Source organism: Pseudopipra pipra, chromosome 5 (genome assembly GCF_036250125.1).
Source record: "Pseudopipra pipra isolate bDixPip1 chromosome 5, bDixPip1.hap1, whole genome shotgun sequence".
NCBI classification, from domain to species: Eukaryota; Metazoa; Chordata; class Aves; order Passeriformes; family Pipridae; genus Pseudopipra; species Pseudopipra pipra.
The window spans coordinates 14,093,722-14,114,744 of NC_087553.1; the positions used below are offsets into that span (position 1 = coordinate 14,093,722).

At 38.3% G+C, this 21,023-nt stretch overlaps 1 protein-coding gene across 14 annotated transcripts in view; it reads right to left on the bottom strand.

Moving 5' to 3' along the window:
* Positions 1-21,023, bottom strand: part of ERC1 (ELKS/RAB6-interacting/CAST family member 1) — a 273,988-nt gene that overhangs the window by 32,666 nt on the left and 220,299 nt on the right. For all 14 annotated transcript variants that reach the window (XR_010430601.1, XR_010430603.1, XR_010430602.1 and 11 more), the window contains one exon: positions 18,938-19,082. Coding sequence is in view for 10 of the 14 variants with exons in the window: in XM_064654578.1 (XP_064510648.1) it covers positions 18,938-19,082 (145 nt within the window). In the remaining 4 variants the exon portion in view is untranslated. The remainder of the gene's footprint in view (positions 1-18,937; positions 19,083-21,023) is intronic.

The following is a 21,023-nucleotide window of genomic DNA, read 5'->3' on the forward strand; positions in this document are numbered from 1 at the left end:
CTTTTCACTGTTGCTGCTGTTAATTTAACAGTGCATGTTTGTGATAAACAAGTCTTGGCAAGAAAACACCAAAATCAGTATTGTTATTTCACTACCGGAAATAATTTATATATGTATCACTGGAATTAGGCAAAACTCAAGAGATGGAAGAAAAGCAGTTTATCTCCTGATGGATACCACGAAGAAATATTTCCCAACATCTAAATTCCAAGCAGTGTTGCAAATAAAATATATGATATTATAATATTTTTATAATTCTTTTAGTGTCAAACATGGAAATAAAAAGCTTCTGCTTAGGACTGGAATACCAATGATGGACTTTAATTGGAAATTTTAAAAATAACTGTAAATACATGAATTGAGTTTCTCTCCTATTGCTCCTCTACAGAAGAAAAAATGTTCAAAAGTATGGAAATTTCTAGAGCAAATGGCTGTTGCAATGATTTAAAAACAAAACATTTACTTTACTGTGGGGAACCACTCCAACATCCTGCAGTCCTGAACTGCTTTGTCATGGCACTATTATACAATCCTCTCCCACCTCATGAGGTTATGGCTCAGATCCTAGGGCAAACATTTCTACATCACTGTAAAAAGCATGAACAACAAAGTGGTTTAACCACTGTGTCCTGTGAGAAAATAAATGAGCAGTGCAGAAAAATCGGTTGTGTCAGGAGTGCTTTTGTCTAAAACCTCCAGAGCTGTAAGCAGGACCAGTAGTGGTAAGAACCGGATGTCAGATTCAAATTTTGCTTACAAAATACCTGTAATGTGCCATTACAGGTACCTTCTTCATGGACTTGAAGAAAAAATGCTGGAATGAAAAAAGCAGGATAAAACTCTACAAACTCAATAGGTTTCCTGATCTCTGTTCAGGTTTCTTAATTTTTTTTTTTTGGACAGATTTCATAACCTTACTCCTGGCCCTCCAGTTATACCGTTTTTAAAAACCCCACAACTTGTCAAAGCCCTTAACAATGCTCTTTTTTACTGCCATTAATCACCGTGCCAAAGAACAGTCCCAAACCCTTGAGACTGGTGCCAGTTCTCAAAATTACTAAAGAGCCATTGCACACTCTCAAGCTCCTAACTGAAAGCCAGGAATGACTGTGGAGAACTTGCCATGATAAGTCTGCAGACCAGAGTCTATGAACTGCAGGTCTAAAGCATAACATTTGCAAGGGTAACATATCTAAAAAAACCCCAACTTCCCCTGGTTATATGTCAGACTATACTCTAGAACTATCAGGTCTTGCCCATTCCTCCTTTTCCCTGCCCCGCCCCCAAACTTCTGCAATTACACTTCTGCCTCTCTAATACACTTATTTTTAATGTCTTTCTTGTTTCTTTTCATTATTTAAGTCTGTCTTCTTCCCAATCCCTTGCTACAGCAGGCAGTTATACCACAAGAAAAAAGCACCTGGGGAAAATGAGAGATAAACTTGTTTTAATCATGAATGTGAATTATCAGGACTTCTTTTAAACATGCTCTGTTTGGTTGTTTCATGGTCCTGCAGTGATTTCACTATATTTTCATCACTTTTTTTCTCGGTACCATATGGTTTACTTCTGCCTAAACGTTTGGGTAAACAAGGAAATTGCCACAGAGTAGACTGTTTCTAACATAACTAACACCTGAAAACTTTCATTGCAAACTGCACATGTACACTATTTTAGCTGCCTAAACTGCAGCCATAGTGAGTTTTTAAAGAATCACTAAGTTCCTCATTCATGGATGTACCGATTCAAAGCATGCTCTCACCTGTAGGTTCTTAAGAGCAAGTTATTTTCTGTTTCCTGCAGGCTATATTGGTGGCTTGTTTGTACACCTCAATCCTAAAGACCAAATTAATAGATTTTATCACAGCCAAATTATTACATGAGAAAAAACAGAACTGATGCTGATCCACAAATTGTAGGGGAGAGTCAGAGACATATTCTGGAACATAGCTGGTAAAGCCTAGAGGAGTGCTGTCCAGGTCTGACAAACTCTTTATTGTGGAATTCCACATATAAATTTGAAACCCACAGGTTAAACTACAGATATTGTTTATAATATATTTTACAGAATGTTTTTATTTGAAAGCTTGCACGAAGTTGTATGTTATAATGAGAGTACATACCTTTCTTAAGCATTTCTGCAGGACAGCTAGTGTTCTGGTAACCATTATCCTGGCAAGTTTTTGAAACCAAGTTTTATTCATAGGGATCACACATTTCTGTATCTCTGGACAAGCTTTCTAATAAACAACAGATAACAGCTCATAAGCTGTGCATTCTCTCTATTAATCTAGTCTGCTTCACACGTTCATTGCAGTAACTTATTCAAAGAGTTTGCATCAAATTGGTTGCTCCACCATGAAACACAGCACAAACCATGACATCAGAGACTACTTTCTCATTTTCTGTAGAATATTTGCATGGGGTAATTTCTGGTTTTGCTAACCAGTCTAAACAAGCTTTATTAATCCTTTAACGTAGAGTTTTAAAAGCCCCACATTAAGTAAATATTAATATAATGACTGTACTTGTGACAAATGGGTATGTGGTGGAGGCAGAGTGTCAGCAAGTTAAAGTCAGCAACTCATTTCAGTCTGAGTTGAATGTTTCACTGGAAGCACACACATGCAGAAGCAACAGTTTAGAAACATTTTTATCACTAATAACATAGAAAAATAATGAAGAAACTAGGGTGATTTTTCTTCCTAAGTATGTGCCAAATTCAGTATCTCTGAAAATTATATAATTGCAAAGACTTTCAGATAGTTCTTTTCTATTTATTAAAAACCTGCAGTGAGCCATAATCCCTGCAAATGTCAAACCACCTCCCTGCCCAAATCTGGCTGTCAGAAATACAGAAAGAATAATTCCTCCTTGCCTGTTATTAGAATATGATGTCCTGCATAACTACCTTGAATATATCTATACCTACCTTGAGCACTGGGACTCTGAAAGATTGTTTCAAGTGTTTTACTCTATGCCCCCTTCCCATTCACGATATTTAATAATCTGGGTGATATTTTTCAAATTTGTAAAGAGATGATACATGCTGAGTTGTCACTTTTGTTTGTAAGGTTTAAAAGACACATGGGTTAGGTTTGGCTTTCATTCTGGCTATGGTTAAGATTAGCAACTGAGATTTCTCTACTAGCAGCAAACAGTACAATGTTCAGCTGCAGAGAAATGAAAACCATTCCTGTTACTAGAGTTCTGTACGTCCTGGAGCCTGTGTTTTTGTGAGCCCAACAAAGAACATGTGCAGCTGCTGGGGTTTGTCAAAGCCTGAAGGACTTAACAGATTCTACCTGAGATACTGGCTTCTGCATTGGCTGTTGGCAATGTTACAACAGCATTACATTATAAAATGAAAGACTTTATCAGCTCAGCTAATTTCTGTGTTTAAAGATTTCGTTTTTCTGTTCATCTCCCCATGAGCGATAATTACCGAGAAATTGCATTCTGGAGAATTCATATTCAAAAAACCTTTGAACTAAACAAAAGGAGGCAGATCATCTAGATATGTATGCATTCTCTCTGAGACTTGACTTATGTAGACATATGTGGATGGGATTAAAAAATAAACTTTGAACTGAAATTTTCCCTGTACTGAAAAGTGTCTCTTGGAACTTAGTTCCTCAGGAGATGAACAAATAACTAACTATGGGATTGCCCAGTAATAAAGTTTATTGAAATCTATTGTTCTGATTCCTCTATAAGGAAAACCAGTGACACACACAAAAAAATAATCCCAATCAGATCAGTGTTTGGGACTCCTTTTTGTGTTACACCATATGAACATTTTAGTATATGCTCCTTTAGCTCTGTTTTGCTCTCTTTAGAGATACCTCAAGCTGTGTTTAAGGTTGACTGATCAGTAGTAATAGAACTGCCTTTCTCAATTACTTGTTTCACAAGAGCTGGAATCTGCCCAGTCACAGGTTTCAAAGGAAACTAAAAAAAAAAAGAACCAAATAATCTCCTCTCATGGTTAACTACTCAGGAGCAAACTAAGAATGTTTCTTCTTTGGCATCTTTCCACTACATGTAAGGGTCTTAGGCAGAAACATACTTTTTCCTGTATCTCAAAGATGTCTGAGCAAGGGTTGGAGTCTGAGAACATTCACCACCATACTGTAAATACCTGATTTATACTGAATGGATGGCCTATGCATCAAAAAGTCCCTTTCAGGCAGGATCAACAGGACAAATAGTAACCCATGACAACAGTCTCAAAGAATCCTGGATCCCTCACACAGCAGACAACCCAAGAAATTATTTACTGAAATTGGTCTGAAGACAAAACAGCAAACAAAATGAGCTGCTGTTTTAATTCTTAAGACAGAATAAGAGATCTGGTTATATTCACATTCCAGTACTGAGCATCTAAAACCTCTATACTCTAGGTTTAAAGTAAGCAGGTAAGTATTTTTTGTGTTATGAGCCTGCCCTATGGTGCAGTTCGTTAGGGCAAGTCTTAGTTCCACACCATGCCAGAGCAGAGCCTGACTGCAGAAGAGAATAAGACCAGTATCCTTTACTGCCACATGCTCTGAAAACAGAAAAGACTCATTTATTTAAATTAGTTTAACAACAATTAGCCTTTTTGCTAAATTATGCTGCTACATCCACTCTCAGTCTATTGTGCTGCCTTAACTACTTCTTTAATCAGTGAAGAACTGATTTCTTTTGCAGACAGCATGGCTACCCTTGAAGAGCATATGAGTCCACTTTATTACCCATTTTATCCTGGCTAATGAAATCTGCGTGCTTTGGATTTGTATTCTCCATCTTCTAACCATGGCCTTCAACCCTATAATAATCTCTTTCTCCAGCCTGCCTCCCCCATGGTGTCTCCAGGCAAGAGTCAGCTGGGACCAGTGTGAAAGTATGTATGTTCTGAATGGCCAGCCATATGTGTATGCTACAGCCAAACAAAATATATCACGGCTCAATTCTTCTTGCCTTTCCCTGTGTGGGAGCTGTACTTTGGGCTTTTTTCGCCTCTACCCAGCTGTGGATGTTAATTAAGTTCCTATAAATTACACAATCTTTGAGACTTCTTTCCCTCTGTCAAATTTGGTTGAAAATGGTCAATAAATTGAAAAGTTACTGGATGGGAACTACAGCTCAGCTAAGCAGACGGATAGTGCTGTCATTTAAACTCTTTTTTGGAGGAGTCCAAACTAGCATGTTTTGTTTGACTTGTAAGAATTTGGATTCCCAATATATCCTTGCATTAAATGTTGCACAGAAGTGGAATTTTCTGATACTGTGGTACGTGCCTTTCTTTAAGATTCTGGGAGGCTGAACTGCTATGAATTTTCAAGTGAACAGGAGCAAGCCTCTCATGTTTAGTTCATGTGTCTGCTGAATGTTTAATGTATACAGTTTATTGTCTCTTTAATCTACTTCAATACATACCACCAATGACAACTCACTTGGAGAAAAAAATGAAATGCTACTTCTATAATAATGCAAAATGAAATACCAGTCTTTGTCATGGTCCTCATTACCCAAACTGTTGAAAACTCCTGATTGCACTTCCCTCTTTTTCATTTTTCCCTTCTCACGGTGCGTTTGTGGACCCAAGCTAAAAATTTCATCTTATATTTTACTAAATGATAGAAAAGCAAAGACAAAAAAGCAGTGAGGAAAAAATAAGCTGAAATGTACTTTGGAGCATAAACTCTTCCTAAAAACTTTGATAGGTTGGTGACACGTGTTTTACAAAGCAAAATGTAGAAGATATCTCAGGTTATGCTGCGGTTGGAAACACATTCCAATATATTAATGATTCTGTGATTACATTAAACTTGCACAATTTAAGCATCAACACTAAGTACTACAGATAAGGTTAGTCTTACAAAATCTATTAAAAAAACTTGAAGGCAAAACCCTTCAACTACCTATATCATATCCTAGAGAACAAGCAAATATTTTTATGAAAAACAGAACAACCTTTGTTTGACATCTTGATGGGACTCCTGCTTTGTTATGACTCTTCACTTGAAATTTCTCCTTCCCTTTTCACTTCAGCTTCACTCCACACTCTGCTCATCTTACCCTCCACTACCATGCTCTGTCCCCCTTTCTTTTGTTGTTCTATTTGGTTCTCCTTTCCAAAATAAATCCACTCGCATTTGCTTCACAAAGCTGCCTGTATAACACAACCACTTCAATCACTCTGCCCCTGTCTCAGCCTTTCTCCTAGTCTGAAACAAGAAAGTTTCTCAGTTCAGTGGTACCTATGAAAACCCATTGGTAAAAATCTCATTTAGGAATTCACATACAAGATGCGTCCTACTGTAAAATCTTGAAACCTAGTCATGATTCCCTGGTTCAACAATATCACTTGTAGGCCATCTGCTCATGTGTATCTACATACACCTTTCCTAGCTGACATGATTTGGAAGTTTTCCAATCTTTGTCTATTGTGATTGTGTCTTTACAACAAATAGAGTAAAAGCATTCCTTTATCCAGCAATTTTTATTTTTGGAAGGTACCTACCAGTGTTTTGACCACAGCTCTTTTATTGTTACATATTTTTATTGTTACACGACTCATCACTTCAATTGCATTTGCCTGCAGCTTCAAAAAGTTGTTAATAGCAAAACCCCCTCCCCTCTATACATGCTGTTCTTGGCAAAAAAAGTAGTTATGTACAGATACAAATTCCTAGATGCTAAAGTGATGTGAGCTGCTCAGTATCATCTCAACAGACTGTCTGTAACTACCCAGAGCCCAGCTCTGGGTATATACACGAATGTGTCTGTGTCTACATGATATAAACAGTGTTGATAGCAACTGTTTAAAAAAACATACAATGAAACCTCAAGACTATTTATGCTTGATCTCAAAATAATTTTAAAAGCTGCTGCATATAAAAGAAAAAGAAACCCAGTATTATTCTTTTTGTGCCTTTCTTTCATCTTTGAATCTAGGCAAAATCTTGCATGGTAACTGCTGGAGAGCAGAGTTGAAAGGGCATTTCCTTTGACAACCAACAGAGCTTTGCTACCCCAAACTAAATTAAAGTTAAGAATTTTTTCTGTATGGCCAATTACTAGGGTTGACATCCACCTAGAAGAGCCTTGCCTCATAATATCCATACAAACACACAGACATTACATTCCTGTCTGTCCACACCATCTGTGCGTGTGGTCTGCAGACACAGGATTCCTGTCCATCCTCACTGTCCCTGTGTTTGGTCCACAGAGGCAGGATTCCTACCCAAGCACACAGCAGCACATGTGCAGTACAGAGTTGGACAGATGATTCTTATCCATTCTCCCTGCTCTTGCACGCAGCACACAAGCAAGGAGGACTACAATAAAACACTTTCTTTTCTTGTTCTTCCAGCAGAAGTTGATTTTTCCTATTCAATCTGTGTCAAAGCTTAGATACTAAGCTGGAAAGACTGAAAAACCATTTGGTTTTTTTGCTGTATTCGTTACAAAATTACTCTTACTAAGAAAAGAAATTCTTGTCCTTTCTACAAAATTCATGGCACACAATGTGTGGAGATGTGCCAGCTTGACCAGATGAATTTCTCTAAGGTGTCTACATTCCAGACAGTATTCCCATCTTCGCCTGCTCTATTCCTAATCTGTTGTTTTTCTGTGACTTACATTAGATGATGACATTACATATGAACAGAGGCCCACCCAATGGGCATTGTAAAGCACACTGTAAAGCTTAGAAAAAAGTCTTAAAAAATTCCATCTGTGCTACAGAACCACTAAAATTTTTGTGAAGAAAACACTTGAAAGGTGCACAAACTGAAGATCTCGATGTATAAATAAATATATTTCCCCTTAGGAAAAAAAAAAAAAGAAAAAAAAACTAAAATGAGAAGATATAGTCCTTATTTCCACAGAGCAAATAAACCTCTGCAGGCTTCCAAGTTTTAAACAACTTATGTATGTGTGTGTTCTTAAGGATCATTATATTGCTTTTATTATTTTTTCAACACCATTAATGTCAGCAGTTGGCAGAAGTTTGGGTTGCTAGCTGTAATAAAGGAGGCAAAGCCAAGATTACATCTTCTAGTGTTTAGGAGATGGAGGGCACACTGGCTTGGCATCAGAAATTATGGTTATAATTCATGTTAAGATGAAAAAAGGGAGAAGAGTAATTTCTTAAATTACTAAAAGGATTAAGAGTGGTACAACAGTGAAAATGAATGGTTTAAAAAGTTAAATTCCCCCCCTCCACAATAAAAATCCACTGTAAAAACAAGAGATACCTAGGTTGTTCAGACCCTGAAAAGAACTTGTCTGGAGTTAGCTGTGAGAACTCCATTTATTTTTTGTTTACTCAACTACAGGAAATATTTGAATTCACACTAAGACAGATGGGCATTGGTGTCAAACAGAAAGAAAGAGAACAAAAGACTAGGTTCTGTGACTGTAAAGTTGTACTCAAACAAAGAGAACAAAACCTCTAATAAAATAGCTACCCCTTAACCAAGGCTGTATTCAGCATAAAAGACCATTACTTCTCCCAGGCATCAGTACTGTGATCAGAGTTTAACACATATTTGGAGACTAAAGCTTTACAGAAGTTGAGAGACTAACATTTACCTGTACTGCTGACAACCTAAAATTGTGCAACATGTTATTGTAAAAGTAAATTACTTGTATTTATAACTGAGGGTACCTGATCAGGAAATTGATCTTATATCCCCATGATAAATGTTTGATTATGCCAAGTAAAATCATACTGCAATCTTCTGATAGCTGAGTTTGAGACTTACTTTGCCTTCATGCACAATTTTGTACTAATCCCTGAAAGGACACACAGCAACCATTCCTTTATTTTGTGCTCAATGCAGGTCTGCTCAGAGACAGTTGAACACAACTGCCCGAAAGATGATCTGCCAAAATCATTAACTCAGACTTGACAGCATCATCTCCAGACTCTCATTCAAGGGAGGGACTGGAAGCAGAATCTCCATCAGTATCAACTTTCTCATCTTGTACCTTTCAGAGTTGGCAGCTGTTTCCAGACTCCTCACAGCTTCCCAAGTTAGCAGCCAGCAGAAAAATCTCCATCCCCTCCCTACATTCACAAATGTCAAGCGGCAAAACCCACGACCTCCAGGGAAAAGCTGCACAGCTTTTCTCTGGTTGGGAATATTTTTTCATCTTAGAAAAGGGCCAGAGAAAACATCACGTATTTATTAAGGAGTAAAAGGCATCACTTGTTCAGCACCAAAACATGAATAGTAATTTTTCTAAGACTTGGATTCTTCAGAACACACCACCATGAATTTACCAGAACTGAGGGCAATCTGCAGCCACCAGCACCCATCCATTTGCAGAAGCTAATGCAAGTAACTGATGCTTAATTTCATAAATCTATGTCTCCTTTTGACAAAGCTTCTATACTGCCCTAGCAGTTTCCACAACTTGCTATGTAAATTAGGGAAGGGTTATTATCAAGAAACTAGTCCTAATTGACAGCATATATCTTAGATTTCCAACTGCAAGATGAAACTTCTATTTTCCCCTGCAATACATATTCATTATGCTGAGATTTGGTTTACTGGAGTAGGCTCAGACTGTTTCAAATAGGGAAACGATTTTCAGAATTTAAGGAGCTTAATACAGTGGATAAGAAAAATATCTGCAGACTGAGAGGTATTTCAGTATTCAAAAATACCTGAGATTACTGTTCATCAACAGTTCACTGTTTACTGAAGCTGAAGTTCATTCTATACAGTTGAGACTTAATTTTTTCCATTATCAATTTTTAAGATGGTGGGGATTAAAATTCTCTTTTGTAGACTATGCATTTTTCTCTTCTTGAGCAAAAAAAGCACTGATTTATTATGTTACTCCCAAAATAACACAGTAAAATCACAAATATGCAATATATTCTATCTTATAGATCATTAATTTTCATTACGTATTTCTATTCTTTCCATCATTCCCCCTTCAAGTAAAGAACACATCACTAACACATTAAGTCATACAACTGTTAATCTGTAATCTACTTGAAACCTTCTACATATTTGGTTTATGAACCCAATCAGTCACCTCATATCTCTGACTTCACTTTCTCCTTTACACATTTTTGGAACACACCTTGAATCATCTATCACCTCACCAGTTACAGACCTTACACAAATTAAAACCAATATTAAAGCTGGTAGAATGCCTTTCAGCTTTCTGCCACTACACTTCTACTGACTACCAATATGTGAATTGCTTTTTATGTAAGATAGTTGTTGATGTCACAGGTTTGTTAACCTTTTCATCCAAAGGCAAGTAACCACAAATAAAGTCTACTTTATAGCATCAGCATGAAACTGTTCAGTGTGTTGTGTGTTAGCCGGGGAATAATAAATAAATGTAGGAAGAGATAAGCATATTGTACCAAGTTAGCTCATTTTGAATGAAGCTGAGGTAAAGGGACACGTGTCTCCTAGACAATTGTCAGTGTGTCAGGTAAAACAGCTCAAATGAACAGGACTAATTTAGTATAGAAAAACCTGCATCCAATCAATGAAATGCCAGTAAGGATGGTTACTGGTATTTTTACTGAATTCAAACAAGTAATTCAAAACCTTCCTGTATCTGAAATTTTGGTGTGAAATTGCTGCTTCTTCCCAAAAAAATATATTCATGGGTTTATTTCATCAAGAATTTTTACACGTTTACATGTTTAAGTGGAATCCTCCCTGTTACCGACACTTCAGAGTTCCCTAAACAATGGGTCTAAATGACAAGATTAAAATGTAATCATAAAATCATTCCATTTTCCAGTCATCCTTCAGACACCATCAATTCAAATACCAATAGAGTGATGCCAAACCAACCCAGCCACAAGGACCGATGGTCAGAGAGTCTCAGATGTTTTACCCCTGAGGCACATCCTGACACTGGACAACAAACAGGGAGCAATCATGTATGGGTCCTTCCCAACTACCCCACAAACCACAGAAGTTAAGCAAAAGAAGATGCACCCATAACTGTATTCCTTGAATGAACAACTATTTTGGCAATCTTGAGCTGTTCAGACCACTCTTTCTGAGTTTTTGAATCTATCTCATGACTCATCAACTAACACAGAGACTGTCAGAAACTAGGGAGGGTAACTGTTCTCAACATAAACTTTGTAGCAAAGAAGAAATAGAACTAATTACATAGATACTCTGTAGGATGTGTGCATTATACAGACCTGCTCTAATATATTCTCTTTATTTAATTGAAAAACATTGTGTATCAGATCAGTGATTTGTGTCACGATAACTACAGTAAACCACTGTAGTATGGTGCAACTGTGATGTGAAATGACAGTGACTATTTTTACACTGCACTAATGTCCAGAAATACTACTTACAGACAAAGGAATGATTATTTTTCAGGCCTCAAATCAGACATCCTAGTGCACTCTTCTGAAGAAACCCAAGCTTACTGAGTATTCTTAACTCTTTAATACTGCTAACAAGCCTGGTTCTCCCAGTACAGGTTTAACAATCTTATCTGATATCCATCTCCATCAAGTTGGTCACTTACAAAAATGGGACACAGGGTCTCTCAGCTGCTAACCTAGACTTGTCCAGCAATCCTGATTTTCTAGTCAGAGACAATGTTGTCTAAATGACTTACTACAGGAGTTCATAAGCCTTGAATGAGAGCTACTGTATATGTGGCCCTAGATGCTGTTGACAATTATCCAATTAATTTAAACTTATTTGTGCAAACTTCTAGTCAATTAAAAAGCAGTAAAACTAGAATATGAAAATCTTAATATATTAAGATAAACAGAGGAATATTTCTAATAGAATGAAACAGGTTTTTGAAACAAACTTGGATTTGAGGACAAACTTGAGATTAGTCCCCAGAGAATTTTTTAAAATGTTACAAATGTCTAGAAAGAAATGGTAGCAGATACTGTGTCGTCATCTGAGTTTCACAGTACTTTTATAAATCTTAAAGCGCACTCTGTCAGTGAGGCAAAACACCTTCCCCTTCAAGCAAACCTCCATAGCTGCCACTGCAATACCCCAAAAAGAACAGGCTGAGAAATGAGTGAAGGCACAAGCAGAAAGCAGACATGGCTGTTTACAGCAGAGCCAACAGGCTGGCACTGTGAGGCCAGCGACAGCAAAGAGCTCACCTGAACATACATTTTGATTTGGTCATACCAGAGGCAAAGGGTAAAGGTAAAAGGAGGAGGGAGAGGGGAATGGGAGCATAAGTAATACCACAGAGAAGCGAAATGCTGCCCCCAAAAAGACTGCTGACGCTGCACTGAGTGCTGTTACTGCGCTAACAGATGATTAAAAATGATGGGAAAAAAGTCTGGAACACATGGCAGGGAGAAGGTGCTTTCTTTTAATCTGCAAGGACTTCTTGTGCTCTGTTCAGGAAGCGCTGCTCAAGGGCATGACAAAGCCTTGCTTTCTGTGCCTGCTCAGCTGCTGTCAGGGTGCTGGGGTCTGCTCCTGGCAGAAACTTCCCCCTTGACAGAAACAATTACTGAGGAGCAAAGCCTGGCAAAACAAGCAACGCTGTGATTGATAATCTAGGTGGATTACAGGCCTTCGACAAAAGCCACGATGCTTAAATTTGACAGCTGGCAATGCTTGATGAGAGCCAATTAGTGAATATATATTCACTTCGGCCAGAAGTTTCTTCTGTTTCTAGTCCAACAGCTTCCTGAATAGGAAGTGTACAGAGTGATTTCCCCCACTTTGGCCTGCTCACATATATGCCAGCTACCCTGTTAGTACAGCTAAGAATATACCATAAAAACTGCATATTTTGGCACTTTTGTATATTAAAGTCGGTAATTGAAAAGCTGCAATTGACCCTCCAGATAGTGGTGGTACAAGAATCTGAAAAAAGATGACTTTACACTGACTCTACAGACCATGCAGTATACAAATGAGGCTGTGAGTGCACTATTTATGTAACAAGACCCCTATAAGTGATAATAGTTCTTGAAATGTTTCACTCTTCCTTGAAAAGTTTCTGGTAAAGTGCATTAATCTGTAGCTGTTTCAAATAGGTTAACCTGGCATCAGAGAACACCAAAATTCACAGTGTGCCTTCTGTTCTAACCAATACGTGCAGAAATCATGATCCCTTAAACATGATCCCTTAGAACTCATCTGCCTGTTCTTTACTTTCTTATTGCACAGGTTTTCCTTCCCCACTTTTGCATCTATTTGGACTCTTGCTAGTGCAAGTATGGGTACTGTGGTGAAGAGATCAATAAACAAAGATGGATCCAAGTGCCCTGAATCTCATCACTCATTTCAAATATTAACTTTTCTTTCTCATCTATAAAAAAGCCAACACCACCATCCTCAAGACAACTTACATAAATCTTCCTAAACTTGCCAAGTTGCCTCCTGGTTTGGGAGAAACCTCCCCTCACTGAATTTCAGAGGGGACTGTCACACTGCTGAGACTTCTTGGAGAACAACAGTGGTTCTGTTACAGAAGAAACAGCACCACATTTAGCAATTACCTGCAGTGATCGTATCCATGTCATCTGAAGAAGAAATTTGCTTGCTAACAGGGTGATCACTCTCATCAGACATGGTTTCAAATCAGGGCAAGCAAAGGGCTAACTGAATGCCTCTCTCAATCTGTATTATTTCATCAGGCAGGGTGGTAATAAAAACTGCCAGCAGTGTGGTCATGCTGATACAGCTCCATGGCAGTAAGAGGAAAATGCTTGCCTGTCAGTCTCCTTTGACCTGTTTTACATTCTCTTGTTATAAACAGAAATGACTCCAACTAGTGGAACTTCACTTTGGAAAAGTTCACAGCAGAGGAGTGTCAGGTGTCAGTGTGCAGGGTTTCCAGGGAAGCAAGTAACAGTGGGAAAATAGCATTTTTGGAGGGAGAAGCTATTCTGGAATCTAAAATTCTTTCCTTTTTCCCATGATCCCATGAACCACATTTACTTGGAAAACCAGTCTTTGCAGTACCTTGGTTTCATAAAGTCAGTCAAAGTCCTATAGGGAAGAGGCACAAAGTAGCACAGGGAAAACAGCTTGGGCACTTGCATGGCTAGATAAAATATATATTATATATTGTATAAATGCTAACTATTATTATTACTAGCCATCGCCAAATAATTCCTGTCCATTTGTGGGAATGATAAATAACAGTCTCTCAAATTCATGCTGGCCCACAGAGGAAGGAACAATCTTGATGAGGATATAGAAGTAAAAGGGAATGACAGGTATTAAAGATTCCTCTGAAAGGCAAGCAAGCTGACTACATAACCCACACTTCCAATAGCAGGAGGTTTCTTATCTCCCTTCACTAAAAAAGAAAGGAACTCTTTTCACTAAGTCTAGTGTAAACAAACAGCAAGTGTGTCTATGCAAAAACATGAAAGCCTTTTTTTCCCATAAGACATAGAAAAAATAGGAATGATCTTGAATTGCAGTAAGTAACATTACAGATTACATAAAATGATAGACAGACAAGTCATAGAAAAGACTTTCCAAGACTGAAGGTCTCCTTCACTTACAGTCTTTAAGAACAGTAACTGGATAAACCAAGTGGGTTCCACAGAGCTCATTACTATTCAGTATTTTTCACTAACAGTTTGCATGATAGATGGAAATATATGTTCATGAAATACGTGGAGAAAGCTTATGTTAGTTGGTTCTGTGAGCATGCTGAAGTATAGGATGAAAACTAAACATGTTCATAAAGGACTGAGGAACTGATCTGAAAATAACTTTTATTTAGGAAAAGGCAGCATAATAAAAATGTACCCAGTACTAATCTAACGTGAAGTCGCACCACTTAAAATGAAAATTTTGATATCCTGTCATCAACAACACTGAGTCAAGCTAGTTCCTGGTAACTCCTGCTATTATAAAAGAACCCATAATAATTATGAAATATTATATAATAGTACAAATGAATACAGTGATTTACAAACAATTCATTTGAATAATGCTCCATGCTCTCCGAAAACAGACACTAATACTGTTCAGAGCCTCCTAAAAATTTTAACACCATTACTTTGCATTTATGGCATGGCAGTGCCTAGAGATGCTGGTCAAGTCAGGCCCCCACTGTGCTAGACACTGTACAAATACAGAAAATGACAGCCTTTGCTACAAACAGTTCCTAGCAGAAAACCCCAAGCATTTAAGGCTCAAAGCCCACAGACAGGAAAACCTCAGCCCATTCAGATATGCCTTCCCTTTACCACTCAAAGCCGAAGAGCAGTGCTTTGCTCCGCTGCGATAAATATATCCTGATCCTTAAAACTTAGCTCAACAAGGGAAGGAATAAATGGCAAACAGGCTACTTTCTAACAGATGAGCAGTGGATGTGCTGCCACAAAGCAGGCCAAGGTTCCTTGGGCCCCTGTGAATTCCAGTGTGACACACATGGCGGGGGCTCCTCCAGGGCGCACAACCCGAGCGCGTGGGCTGGCGCTTGCCGCGCGACATCTGGACCTGGTTAGACAACCTCCAGCTCTGCTCTCTTGCATCAGCCCCGGCCCCCTCTGGTGAAGCAGCCTCCCAACCACTGCTTCTCCATGAACTACCCACGGAGACAAAGTACCCTGGGAGGAAGTAAATTGGGACCACATTAGCTGGTGACCCTCGCCCTGCAATCGGCCTGCCTTTCCAATGATAGAGGAAATCCCTCACACAAACTGACAACCAATATGAAACAGGCAGCTCCATTTACTGGAGAGCCTGGTCAATGCCGAGTGCCTCATTAGGAAATGGTCTCTATATTGAGGCACATTCCTGCAATTCAGAGCCTAGAAACTCTAAATTAAAACAACATTGATGCCATATCCTCTTTCCAAAATGCCTCTCTTCATCCAAACTTTAATGCACATACTTAGAGAAATTAAAGAACCAAAATGTCTTTGGCAGGACTCCTTCCCTCCCTTTTGCAGCAGTGCCCTTGCCCTGTGAGTGACCGGGAATGTGACAGTGTTGGGAAAGGAGAAAGGAGAGTTACAGTGAGGAATGCCATAGCGTCCTCCAGAATCCTTGCAACCTTTCCTTGATGAATCTATGTGTCTTCGCCAATATTTTCAAATAAATAAAAATCACCTGAAATTATTAGAAGAAGTTTTTGTTTTGTGAGAGTGTTATATCTTTCTGTACTCTAAGAAAGGGCAATTAACAGCAAGTTAGTCAATAGTAACCAGCACAAGTAATGAAAAGGCATAATCCAAATTCTATCCTACATGCTCGGATCCATTCACACTCACTGTTGCAGCATAGTCAGAAAATTGCTTTCCTAAAGCACTATCTATGTCAGAAGCTCTTTCCAGCTCTTTCCAGTTTGCAGTGAGATTCAGCAATCAGACCTATGGTACCACAGCATGCATAACTCTTCCCACAAACCACCCCCTTCCGATATTGCTCAGCATTTCTATTTGCATCCTACGTACGTGGAAACGGGAATCTTTTAGTCAACTGTGTCTGCCCGCCAACTGAAAGAGCTGCTTTCCCACCACAAAGTCTAAGCATTTCCTAGCACTGGGATGGATGGAAACACCAAATACTTATCAGAGAGCTCAACAGTCCTGAAACAGAGATTAGCGAGGTCAGGCTCACAGCTCTGGATCTGAATGGTTGAATAAACTTTTTGGGTTCCAGAACTGCTTTTCAAAGTCTTCCAGAATATCTTGATTAGTGGCATCACTTGCCTTTTTTTGAACAGCTGCGTTCAATATGTGCAAGTCTGAAAGATTTTTTCATTCACAATTTCAACTCTAAATTTAAGAATTACAGCTGAACTTTTAGGAAGTTCCTGAAATGTGATACGGTTCTGTGGAGCCGGCAAACACAGATGGACCCTTGTTCTCAAGATGCAGAAAAGGGTCCATGTAGAGAAAGCTTAAGTTGATGAAGCAGCATAGCTGTTTTGGTGGAAAATATGAGGCTGGTGACCTGTAAAAATTGAAGAGGACTGCGAGGGCCAAGTACACAGAATATTTGCAAAGCATGTAGAAAAATGAGATTCCCCTTGACTGCATCAGTAATGAGGATACTGTAAAATCTCATCACCTTCTCTTCTGACCCACCTCCTATTTCTGGAACTGTCAAAGCTGGTGTGATTTGAGTTTATGCAGAAAAGCATATACCAAAACTACTGGTACTGAAAAAAACAAATGGGACTTCAGATTCCCTGAAACTTACAGAGGTGGTGACTATTATTGTCCTATTATAAACATCTTTGTAGAGTTTTTCCTTCAATGTATTGAAAGCTGTACATAAAAAAGGATAAAAAATGACACATCGTTAAAATGTAGGATAGAATTTAGTGAGGATGTGTCAAATCTCTATTTGGTCACATAAATATTTCTCAGGTATTTTTTAATTATATAGTTTAGATTGTTTACATGTAAACATATATCCTGCCTTGGGAACTGAGGATGCATTGGACCTTTGATTTTATACTTATACTACATATATAGCACTGAAAGATAATGATATGAACCATAACAATGTTTAAAAAATCACTTAACTGAAACCCAAGTCATTACAGATAAGCACAACCTTAATACACTAAATATACACAAATTTTCAGCAGGAAAAAACTCACCACAAAGTACTAAAGACTGTTCCATCTACCAACAAAGGATAATCAGAAGGAAACTGGAAAGGGCAAGGGGCATGAAAGCACCTGCATTAAACTTAGGTCAACAAGAACTAAGAATAAAGTTTTAATTTCTCTTCAAATGAGTGGTAACATATATTAAGGCTGCTACAGCAACAGACAGTTACATGAAGAAAACAAGTACTTTACATTTCTGTGAGCACTTATGAATCCTGTTTTAGTAGAAGATCATCTGGCTGACCAGCAAAAGCAATTACAACTCTTGCCCAGAAGTAAATAATACAAGACTGTAACCCATACTTCTTGCTCATTCTGAAGCTGGTATAAAAAATTCCAAAACTACTATTCTTCAATTAAACCATATATAATTGTTATCTTAAACAATATGGCCAATAACCTACTTGTGTTTCCTAAGGAAGAAGCAGAGAAATCTCTTATCATAAAGCAGACCTGTTTTTGTCTTACATTCTTTGACAGCAGCAGAAATCATCTGGTTGACAGATGAAATGTTGCACATAAAACTTTATGAAGATAGAAATGGTGGCACTGAAGAAGTTGATACTGGATTGGCAGCAGCATATGTGCTATTACAAGGAATGTGGCAAGGGAATAACTCAGAAAAAACCACTAGAAATGCTGAAGTGAAAAATCTACACAGATCTTTTCAGATCCTAAATCTCTTATTGCCAGGGATGCCTTTTGCTTTCTCTGTGTTTTACTGGCAATATATTGCATTCAATACTGAAATACGGTATTAAATGCTTGAATAGAATCATATTTTTTCTAATTGTTATGCCAATACAAAAATATCTTAAAAATGGGAGAGGTCAGAAATAGGAAAGGACCAATCTCCTCACAAGCATGAGACCTCCTAAAGTCTACTCCAGCAGCTGGCATTCCCATATGGTGCTCCTGTCACAGGTTAAAAATCACAGCAGAGACTGTGTAGGCTTAACACGTCCATACTTGAGCTCTACAGCAAGGAGAATCTTCTTCCATCTATGCTTCTTCACCAACAAGGCAAATACAAACCACTAAGAGAAGGATCATTACTTTTCCCTGAATCTGTGATTACTTGTGCCTGTAGAGGATAATAGCCAATGTTCTCTTCATTCACAATTTCCTATACATTCTATCCCACATTTACTACTCAGGGACAGAAAGAAACTTCCCTCAATGTTGAGTCCTCTTCTTTCTCTACTATGGTTCACAGACTTCATGACCTGTAGCTAGTTTGAAATTGTTGTTTATGTACTTTCTATCCCAACATACGACAGGATTATACGTTCCATAAATCGAGATGATAATCCTACATCAGATTATTAACCGGTTTCTTTCCCAGCCCTCCTCTACCCACCTGCTGCTTGAGCTGTTGCACGAGTCGGTCTTTCTCTCGTTTCAGTGCAGCCACTTCATCTTGGGTCTTCTTCTTAGAGGATGAAAGCTCTAGCAGAGCAATATTGGCATCTTTTTCACTAATGGCAGCAAGAAGGGCTTCTTGTCTGAAAACCAAAACCAAACAAACGACATTATTATCCTCCAAAATGGAGAGGAAGCCTTTACAAAGTGTTGAACTGTGATGCTGTACCAGTGTGCAACTCTGAAAAGCAGCAGTAAATACATTTGTCACAGTTATACGTCCCTTGGTGGAAAAGGAAGGCAAGACCCACCCACCTCCCCCTAAATGTGCTGATACCACATAGTTGCTTATAGGATAAGAAAAACATATAAAAATATGTTCTTATTCTGCACTCAGCTTCTCGGCTTTTAATAACCAACATTAACTATTGCTTTGTCTGAACACTTTCATTCTCTATAACATTCTAAGCATTTCCAGAACAGATTATGAGAACACACCCACAAATACTGGGCGAATCATGACTTCTGTGCTAAATTACATTAGGTTATACTGTCTATTCATGCAGCTATTTTAGAAAGGTGGCATGTGACAATTTTACTGAAATCTCTCGAACAATACAGTATATTCCCAGAAGGAAATGGTGACATTTTTGTGCTACATAACATATGTTGAAATAGATGCCTTCAAGGATGCTTGAACTATTCTTTGACTTTTCTTGTGAACAACCAATAAATAACATTCTGTAGCAAGATCTTGAGCCCCAAGCACTATAATAACTAGCTCTGGAAAACCAACCTTGTCACACTCTTTCAAAAGAGAAAGAAAACTCTTACAAATAAAATTCAGAAATATTTTATAGATACTGGGAAGAAAGGAGACAGAGATAATTACCCTGATCATAAATCAACAGTTCTTAAATGAACTCAGAGGATTGCTCTGTGTTAGAGAAAACGACTATGTACATCCTTTGACCTTACTTCTCACCTCCATCTAGTGCAGGATGTGCAACAGGACATAAAAGCAAACTTTGCCCTTATTGCCCAATAGGGTAGGGGTGGCTTGTCCCACCTCTCATCACCTCACAAAGAAGGAACAAAATGAAGTCCTAACCATTTATGGTGGTGGTGGTGTGACAGACGACATCATGCAGCAGTGATGATGAAAGATAAACTGAATATTACAGATTTCCTATCTACCTTTCACCTAAAAATTCAGTTGAAAATACAGGTAAATCAGCAAAAAATTCAAATTCCCAACGGATAAAAAATTTTATATGCTGTAGTTTATAAACAAAAGCATGTTAATATTGATAATCTCAGAGAATGATTTAAAAAAAATAATCGAATGTGCTAAAACAATTCTGCTAATCATGTTAGTAGCAATTATTGTACTAATAACATTGCCTTCACACTGAAGTCTTTCATTAAAGATGCAAGAAAAGCATTCTAATAGAATGGTATCAGGAAAGAACTACATGTGCCACCTTGCTGAAAGATCTGAGACAACAGTAGCCTCTGAGGAGCAGCTCAGGGCTGTAACCCAGCCTGGCAGTAACCAGCCCAGCACTTCTGCCCACAGTTCTGTGAAAGGCACGCTGTCTACACAGCCCTGGAGCAGAAACCACAGGTTCTGAGGCTGTTGATCTCTGAGAGTTGCATGAGTTAGACACCACATTTAATAACCTCCTGTCATTTTCTATAGTTGATAAAAAATACTACTACTGCTGTCACTTGAAAGGTGTTAAGATTTGCTACAACAATGGGTGAAAATTCACCCACGAGTGATGATGATTGCTTTCAGATGAGCAACAGCTGGGATGGAAGAAAAACTTTTTCTCACATATTGCAGGTTTAGGTCAGAAGAGAGTGACCAGTGTAAGACCTGGCTTTCTTCTTATCCCAGTCAGTGATTGAGCTCCTAGAAATACTTATGTGAGTGAAACCTTAAGACCTCTATCACTGGACAGCAGAAGAAACTAGAGCATAGGAATAAAATTGGTAAGAGGTGATCTCTCCTCGTCTCCTCAGTCACTTCAACTATAGCCTAAGTTTTGCTGCAGCAATCAATACAAAGAAGTTTATTA